The sequence below is a fragment of the Propithecus coquereli genome, unplaced genomic scaffold (genome assembly GCF_000956105.1).
Source record: "Propithecus coquereli isolate 6110/MARCELLA unplaced genomic scaffold, Pcoq_1.0 Scaffold12, whole genome shotgun sequence".
Classification (NCBI taxonomy): Eukaryota; Metazoa; Chordata; class Mammalia; order Primates; family Indriidae; genus Propithecus; species Propithecus coquereli.
Genome location: NW_012136080.1, coordinates 14,477,868 through 14,487,620, shown reverse-complemented (window position 1 = coordinate 14,487,620; position 9,753 = coordinate 14,477,868). Strand labels below are relative to the sequence as shown.

The 9,753-nt window shown below is 35.8% G+C and overlaps 1 protein-coding gene across 1 annotated transcript in view; it reads left to right on the top strand.

Moving 5' to 3' along the window:
* The window catches only part of DBR1 (debranching RNA lariats 1), a 12,142-nt gene extending 3,305 nt beyond the window's left edge, over positions 1-8,837 (top strand). Inside the window, exons 4-8 of the mRNA XM_012663577.1 lie at positions 2,646-2,731; positions 4,764-4,988; positions 7,064-7,144; positions 7,383-7,528; positions 8,010-8,837. Of these exons, the coding sequence (XP_012519031.1) occupies positions 2,646-2,731; positions 4,764-4,988; positions 7,064-7,144; positions 7,383-7,528; positions 8,010-8,712 (1,241 nt within the window). The 3' untranslated portion in view covers positions 8,713-8,837. The remainder of the gene's footprint in view (positions 1-2,645; positions 2,732-4,763; positions 4,989-7,063; positions 7,145-7,382; positions 7,529-8,009) is intronic.
* Positions 8,838-9,753: the final 916 nt, after the last annotated feature.

Genomic DNA, 9,753 nt, shown 5'->3' with positions numbered 1-9,753 from the left:
TTTCATACATGTAAAAATATAGAGAACATTATAGCATATACCTGTGTATCTACTATCTAGTTTTATCATCTAAGTATTTTGCCATTTTTTTGTTTTTAAGAAATAAAATAGTATACAAAGATCTGAGCATATGCCTTTAAAAAAAAGAAAGAAAGAAAACAGTACAGATACAGTTGAAGTTCATTGTTTACCTGTCTTCAGTCTTATTCTCCTCCTTTCTTCCTTCCCTCTTCTCACCAGGCAGTTGCTACTCTGAATTTGCTGTTTATCATTCATTTGGTTATTTTACATCATTACGCCTATGTAAGAGCTTTAAACAGTATACTATTTAGCATGTTTTAAACTTCATATAATTATATCATATTGCTTGTATCTTTCTGCAACTTCTTTAGCATTTTTTTGAAATCCATGTTGATACATGTAATCTAATCTGTTTACTTGTGAATAATATTGCATCGTATAAATATACCACAATGTACTTATTCATTCAGTTGTATCTGGATGAATTATACCTTGATTTTAAAGTGGAAGAAATAGCTTGGATTCACATTGATTTCACAAATTTCACAAATTAAATTGACAGCTAAAACTTACATCCTCAGTGTAACTATTAAATCACAAGTCTGTTCCCTGCTGCTCTGCTCCCCATAGTCTAAGGTTTTGGCATGGATATACAAAAGTAGGCTGTCTCCTACATGGCAGGTGTGGGAGCAAATTAGAAGTATCTCAGGATGACATTTTGTAATATGTTAATATGTCTGTGGAAATTATAAAAGTACTCTGACCCAGCAGTTCTACTTCCAGATATTTATTTATGAGATACATTCCACAAGTGCAAAATGATGTGTGTGAAGTTTTTTATTTTAGCTTTGTTTGTAATAGCAAAAGGTAGGAACCAGTTAAATATATCATGATATAACTATATGATATAATGCTATGAAGCCATTTTTAAAAATAGCAGCAGCTCTATGTGTAACTGATGTGGAAAAATAGCCACAATAAGTGAAAGAAACAAGGTATAGAACATGTATTAAAGTGTACCACCACTGTGTAGTATTGGAGATGATGGATTTGTTAGTTTGCTTGACTATAGTAATTGTTTCACTATGTATATGAATATCAGAATATCATGTAAATAATACATATGATTTTAAAAAGTTAGGAAATTAAAAAAAAAGATTGTGGGCCTGCATTCTCATGCGAAGGCTCAACTGAGGAATGATTTGCTTCCAAGGTCCTGCACTTGGTTGTTGGCAAGCTTCAGTTCCTCTCTGTTGGCTAGAGAACAGTTCCTTATGCTCCCAGTATTAATAAAACAAAATAATAAATTATTGTTTCAAGCCAAAAAAGAAATATGTGTATTATATGCATAGGTGATATCCCTGGAATAAAATACAAAAGCTGATTAACCTCTAGGTAAGGTTACTGATAGCAGGGGGACAGGAATGAGAGGTAGCTTTTCTTTTTTCCATAAAGCAGCTTTATTGAGCTAAAATTTATATACTATTATAAGTATACAATTCAATGATTTCAGTAAATGTATAACCACTATCACCATCCAGACTTAGAACAATCCTTTATTTATTTATTTATTTTGAGACAGAGTCTCACGTTATTGCCCAGGGTAGAGTACAGTGGCGTCATCATAGCTCACTGCAACCTCCAATGCCTGGGCTGAAGAGATCCTCCTGCCTCAGCCTCCCAGGTAGCTGGGACTACAGGCGCACGCCACCACACCTGCTAAGTTTTCTGTTTTTTGTAGAGATGGGGTCTCGCTACATTGCTCAGGCTGGTCTTGAACTCCTTGCCTCAAGCAGTCCTCCCACTTTGGCCTCCCAAAGTGCTAGAATTATAGATGTGAGCCCCCACACCCAGCCTCAGATTTAGAACAATTCTATCACCTCCAAAAGTTTTGTGCCTATTTTCAGTTAATCCCCACTCCTACACCCTAGGCAACCATTGATTTACTGTCACTTTTTACTTTTTTTAGGGATATTTTTTGCTTTATACCTTTCTGGTGATATCTTTTAAATTTTTTTTTTTTTTTTTTTTTGAGACAGAGTCTCACTTTGTTGCCCGGGCTAGAGTGAGTGCCATGGCATTAGCCTAGCTCACAGCAACCTCAAACTCCTGGGCTCAAGCAATCCTTCTGCCTCAGCCTCCCGAGTAGCTGGGACTACAGGCATGTGCCACCATGCCCGGCTAATTTTTTCTATATATATATTTTTTTAGTTGTCCAGATCATTTCTTTCTATTTTTTAGTAGAGACGGGGTCTTGCTCTTGCTCAGACTGGTCTCGAACTCCCGACCTTGAGTGATCCACCCGCCTCGGCCTCCTAGAGTGCTAGGATTACAGGCATGAGCCACCACGCCTGGCCTTAAATTTTTGACTATGTGAATATACAGTATATTTCATAATTAAATATAATTTAATTTTAAAAGTCACAAGCCCCTTAGTGATTTAGATTTATGATTGTGATTACTTATTAGTAGAAAATACCTGCAGATTAAGTGCAGTGTTTTAAATAAAATTCTTAAGATCCAAACCACTGATGACAAACATCAATTTTGGAGAAATGTGTGTATGTATTTGTATTTCCAGTATTTAAGAGAATTGAATATAGCTTATTTTTCTTCCGTCTAAGGTCATTTTGAGTGCCCTCCTTATAATTCATCTACAATAAGGAGTATATATCATGTCAGAAACATTGAAGTCTATAAGTTAAAACAGGTATGTAAAAAGTACATTACAGCAGACTTGAACAATTTTTTAAAGTAATTCTGTACCAAAATGTATTTTGATCATATTAGTATGCTACTTCCAAGAAGAATACTTCAGTGTTTCTAAAATTTGAATCTTGAGTTGTCTTGGGGAGGTTCACACATGAACATGTTTTTACCTTAATAGTTATGAATTTATTTTAGTAATAATAAAACATTTAATTCATGATTTCAAATATTATTGCCTAGGGTAAAGCTAAAGAACAGACATTGAAATAAAGTGATATTTTAAGAAAATATTAAAGTAAATATTTTATTTTATATAATAGTAATTAAGTGGTGGTATTAACTAGAAAATTAATAGTAAAGAAGATGGAGGATGTGGGAAAATTGTGAAGGTGTTATCAAAACACTGCTTAAATTGCAGAGTAGGTGAAACTAGGTTTTTGTTTGAGAACCCACTACATAACTGACACTGGGCTAATTTAGTTTTCCATTCTCTTTGTCTTTGTGGGTTTATGACATTTCATTCTTGGACTGTCATTTCAGTGGAATTTCATGAAAGCAAAGATAAAACATGTATTTAAAGCATTGTATTTAATCCTCCCCACTCTTCAACCCTCCTCCAAAATGTTTTCTCCCACTACCACACCATTGCAAATGTTCTTTTCAAGGTCACCAAATGAATATCTTGCGGCCAAATATAACAGACACTCCTTTGTTTCACGTAACCGTTTCATCTTATTTGATCTCTCAGTAGCATTTGTCCCTGCTGACCATTTTTACTTGAAATGTCTCTGCCCTTAGCTTCCATGTACACTCCTGGTTTTCTTCCTATCCAGTTTTTTTTTTTTGCCTTTGTGAACAACTCTTCCTTAACCTATTCCTTTAATGCTATTCTTTGTGCTTCTGTCTTAGGCTATTCTCTTCTCACACTGCACATTCTCCTTGTTGCAAACTCATTAGTTCCTAGGGCTTAGCAGGAACTGGGCTAAGCAGATTTCGTACTTGGTATTTCATATAATGTCTACTCAAATTCTGTGAGGGAAGTCTTGCTCTAACTTGATTGCTTTAAGGATGAAATGCTAAGGCTCAGACAGGTAAGTAAGCTGCCCAGGACTTCCCAAGTAGTTTAGTGGTAGAGCCTGCCTGACTGCACTCATGCCCTTCTCCCATCCCTAGAGCCTCCGTAGGAGCATAAGGATACTTCCAGGCATTCCTTCTATGCCCTGGTCAAACCTGGTCATACAGTTCCCTTGAGTGGCTATTCCCTTTGTCCTGTCTAAATCCTGCCAGTCCTTTTGAGACCTAACTTAGATACCACTTCGTGACTTTTCAAGTTTAGAGTTGTCACCCTTTTCTGAATTTTCATTGCACCTATTGTCCATACTAGTTACTCAGTGGTTAGTCATATCTATCTTACATTTTATATTGTCTTGCATAGTTATCTAAGTTGTTTTAATTTAGTTTTCCAAGTATTTATTTTAGATTACTTGAAGGTGCTGGGGATAAATAAAGTGTGGAGTATATTTTGTGTCCTTTAATTATTTAATGAATTAAATACAAATTTATGTAATAGTTTTTTGGTGTATACTATGTGAGCCCATTAAGAAAAAATCTGATAAATCTTTGGGTTTACTGTATTATGTTAGCGTTCTCATGAAATCTTGTGTCCCTCGATCTTCAAAATAGTGATTTTTTTGCTAAAGGGGAAGTGAACTATGTTATTACATACTTTAGAAACTCAGTGCTAAAGACCTTAGCTGATCGGCAATCTAATCAAAGTGTGTCTCTGCCTTGTCTTGCTTCAGAAAATAGAATGATTTATGAGGCAGAGAAAAAGCTGCTTCTCTTTGCCTAGATGAATGTGTAGCCTAGTATTTTCATGACTCCCTTAAATAAAGTGTCCTTAGAGTGAATTACATGGAAATCTAGAGATCTAAGTGGGTTGAATTGTTATGTGATGGTGGAGAGAATTAAGGGGATTGTTTTTATTAATCTGTTTTTTAAGAACTTTTCTTTTCTCTTTTCTCTTTTTAAAGCTGAAGCAGCCTATAGATATATTCTTATCTCATGACTGGCCAAGAAGTATATATCACTATGGAAATAAGAAGCAACTTCTTAAGACTAAATCTTTTTTCCGACAAGAAGTGGAAAATAACACGTTAGGAAGTCCTGCTGCCTCAGAGCTTTTAGAGCACCTAAAACCTACTTATTGGTTTTCTGCACACCTTCATGTGAAGTTTGCAGCCTTGATGCAGCATCAGGTAAAACATAACAAACACTTATTGAACATCTATAGACCAGGCACTGTTGGCACAGTTGTAAAGTTAGAGAAAGAAATAAATGATAACTTACATCTTGTGAGTAGCTCAATCTCCAAAGGGGCAAAGAGACAAGCAAGCAATTTCAAAATAGTATAATAAGTTTGATAGAATAGTGGGGGCTGGGCGTGGAGGCTAACGGCTGTAATCCTAGTGCTTTGGAAATCCAAGGCAGGAGGATCACTTTAGCCCAGGAGTTGAAGACCAGCTGGAGCAACATAGCAAGAACCCATCTCTACAAAAATAGAATGATATTAGCTGGGCATGATGGCGTGTGCCTGTAGTCCTAGCTACTAAGGAGGCTGAGGTGGGAGGATTGTTTGAGCCCAAGAGTTTGAGGTTACAGTGAGCTGTGATCGTCCCTTTGTTCTGCAGCCTAGAGTACAGAGACAGAACAAGACCCTCTCTCTAAAAAAGAAAAAGGAAAAAAGAAAAGTGCTAAGATACTGTGGGAACACCTAAGCCAGACTGTGGTGGGATGAGGATGTGGGCACAGATGAAGATAGAGAAAGTTTTCCAAAGGAATTGGTGGCTGAGCTGAGTCTCGAAGTACCAGTAAGAAACAGACTGTGAGGACATTTTAGTTAGAGGGACCAACATGTGCAAGGCCTGTAGGTCTGAGCGCATGGTGCATTTAGGGAACTATAGTTAGTTCCTGTGGCTGAGGCATAGGAACAGATGAAGCAGGAACAAGATCATAACTGCTTTCTGGGCCATACTCTGGAGTTTGGGTTTTAACCAGAGGGGATGAGGAAATAAGACTTTCATTTTAGAAAGATTAGTTTGACAGCAGTTTTCATGTGTGGATTGGAATAATGTAAAATGGAGGGCAGAGGAGGCTGTTTAAGCAAAAGAGGAGGTTTGACCTAAGGTAAAGAGAGAATATAGAGAATGAAGCAGATACTAGAGAGATTTTGGAAGCAGAATCATCAGGATTTGGTGACTGAGGGAGGAGGGAGTCAAGGATGGTGTTTGATGGAAGGTGGAGAATAAATATGTACTTATAATTAGGCTTTTATGGAAGTATGCGTTTCATTCTTTCACCTCTGATTCTGGCTGAACTCTGACTGCCCCATAAAGTATTTCCATAGGAAAACTGTTTATAAAATGCTGATTTAACAAAGGAGTTAGAGATTTCTTCTAAAAGAATTTCTGGGAGTCTTTAATGCACTAGTGGGCATTGCTTTTCTCAAGAGTGAAATGTGACGTGTAGTGCTTCCCGAACTTACTTGACTCACTCATGTTTTAGCATGTATCAGTATTTCATTCTATGGATATATCACATCTACTTTTGATACTGTATCTAAGAAAGCTTTTCCTAACCCAAGGTTACAAAGATTTTCTCCTGTGGTTTCTTGTTAAAACTGTATAGTGTTAGTTCGGCCAGTTTGCTTTTAAGCTCCTTTGTTATCTTTAATCCTTGTGTTATATGCTTCGATTTGTGTGTGTTATATTCTTTTTTCTTTTTTTTTTTTTTTCTGAGACAGAGTGCTGCTCTGTTGCCCAGACTAGGGTGCCATGGCGTCAGCCTAGCTCACAGCAACCTCGAACTCCAGAGCTCAAGTGATCCTCCTGTCTCAGCCTCCCGAGTAGCTGGGACTACAGGCATGCGCCGCCATGCCCGGCTAATTTTTTTTATTTTTAGTAGAGACGAGATCTCGCTCTTGCTCAGGCTGGTCTCTAACTCCTGACCTCAAGCAATCCTCCCGCCTCAGCTTCCCAGAGTGCTAGGATTATAGGTGTGAGCCACTGTGCCTGGCCTGTGTGTTATATTCTTTGATTTAACATTATCATCATCAGTTTTTGCTTTGAATTTTGTAAGGAAAATTAAGTCTGGAGAGGCTAAGTGTCTTGTGAGTCATTGCATAAGAACTAACTTGTTTTGGAAAAGTAATAGTCATTCCTTTGACATACTACTTAGGAGTATGTGTAATAAAGATTATTTTTATCCTGTTCAATGTATGAATTACCTATGATACTTTGACATTCTTTCTTAAATTGTGTTTCATATTGTCTAGGTGAAGGATAAAGGACAGATAGCCAAAGCAACCAAATTTTTAGCCTTGGACAAATGCTTACCACATAGAGACTTTCTTCAGGTAAAAAGAATGAAGTAACTTTGCAATATAGTTTTACTCTTCCAATGATTAAAAAAATTATTAATTTTCCTTTCAGAATTTATTTGTGCTCCTTGTAATTTATGTATTCTGAGACTTCTTTGGGGATGTTTTAGTTAAATAATTTGAGTTTAAAGTGAATTCCTTTTGCATTTTATTATTATATTAAAATACTTAAAAATATATATGTATTTCTTAAAATTATTTTTTTTTTCTGTAGGTGTTAGAAATAGAACATGACCCCAATGCTCCTGATTACTTGGAGTATGATATTGAATGGCTCACTATTCTCAGGGCTACTAACGATCTTATTAATGTGACTGGGCACCTGTGGAATATGCCTGAAAATAATGGCCTGCACACAAGGTGAGTCTGACCTTATGTAGGACTTGACGCCTTCATTGCGTGCATAATTTTTATCTCCCCCACTGTTGTTTTTAATCAAGGAATTGTTGAATGAGTGTCGGAACAATTCAAGGTTTACTGACTGGTATAGTCTAGAAAACTACAAGTTTTCCATCTAAGGGAGACAAGAAAATAGACTGTTGAACATTAACTCAAGTAAGTTTATATTATAAGTGAATAGATGTGCATAAAAGTATAATAAAGATTTAGTTCACACATTAAAAAAATTTATACTTGTTTTGGGGTATGAGTTAAAGATGGCTTTTTCTAAGAATTATTTTTATTCCTAAATGCTCCTTTGCTAAATTAACTATAATTTTACTAAATGGAATTTTGATAGATGGCTTATTTTTTATCTTTGTACCTGAAGTCTAAGTTAGAGTTCATCATTTATCGTTTGAAGCTAAAAAATGTAAAAAGCTGTTGTTTTGAACTTTAATAGGTGGGATTATAGTGCAACAGAAGAAGCTATGAAGGAAGTTTTGGAAAAATTGAATCATGACCTCAAAGTTCCATGTAACTTTAGTATAACGGCTGCTTGTTATGACCCTAGCAAGCCACAGACACAAATACAGCTGGTTCATAGGATCAATCCCCAGACTACTGAATTTTGTGCCCAACTTGGCATCACAGACATCAATGTCAGGCTTCAGAAGGCCAAGGAAGAACATCACTTTTCTGGTGAATATGAAGAGCAGGATGGTGTGGAGAGTAATGACTCTGGAGAAGACAGGAGTGAATATAACACAGACACATCTGCTCTGTCCTCTTTTAACCCAGATGAAATAATGTTAGATGAAGAAGACGAAGATGAAGATAGTATTGTAAGTGCACATAGTGACATGAATACACCATCTGTAGAACCTTCTTCTGATCAAGCTTCTGACTTTTCTGAAAGCTTCTCTGATGTCAGGATCTTGCCAAGCTCCATGCTTGTGTCTTCTGATGATACATTGGGTTCCCCAGTTGGTAGAGAGGGGAAACCTGGTGAGGCTGCGGAGTCAGGGAATGGAGAGGACTTAACCAAGGTGCCATCAAAGAGGCTGAGTGATGAACATGAACCTGAACAAAGAAAGAAAATCAAGAGGAGGAATCAAGCCATCTATGCTGTAGTAGATGATGATGAAGATGATGATGCAGCTTAAGACAATTTACTTGTCTTAGTATTATATGTAGATATATGATTTTTGAAACCATATTTTTAGAGTTGGATTTTTGACTAAAGACTTAATTTTGTAATAATGAAGTTGCATAAGAGAATTTTAGTTAGGAATTGACTTTATCTTTAGGCCTTTGTATGTTTCAGATACGAATATATTAAAATTTCCTATATTTACATGACTGGATACTTTTTTTGAGAAGATATACATTATTCACCTCCATTTTTTTCAGCAAATACTTATTGAACATCTACTTTGTGCCAAGCACTCTTTTATAATATGGGACTATAAAGATGAGTAAGACAGGGATTTTTGCCTCCAAGGAGATATTACTGTAAACATTTCGGTATATAAAATATTATATTTTGGCTAAAGGGAAGAGTTAGGGTCTTAGCTCTGGGCAATACTTTAAAATAAATGTGAAACGGGGATTATAGATCACTGATAAGAAAGTTCAGTTTATTACTTTAAGCTGTAGTATATAATATTAAAATAAAATGATGTAAACTAATGGTAAAACACTTCAACATTATCACCATACATAATAGGATATGATAAGCATAAATATTCTATTATATATCATATATTTCTAATTTTTCAAATATTAAAGTGAATGCCATGCTTCAGCAATCACACTATTAGAATTATTATGTTTAAAAGAATACTGGTTTATTATGATGGTAGGCGTGTCCTTGCATATTCCTAGGCATGAATGTCAACAAGAAGCTCAGTAACTTTGTTAATTCCTGGACTGAACATTCCTCATTATGATTTTTCAGCATTAGAACTTTTTGTGCATGTCAGTTGCACACAATTCCCATAAAAGAGACCGTTAAAGAGGCAGTTCAATTTTCAAAGTTGCTAATTTACTATGGTAATAATTTTCTTCTCAAAAGATTATTGTTTTAAATTATATATGTTGGTATGTTTCATTCAAGTAAGGAATCAAATAAACTTTTCTACTGAGTTCTTAAAATTTCCTCCTATCTCAATTCAGATATTCTCCATGGGAAAGATAACTGGCAG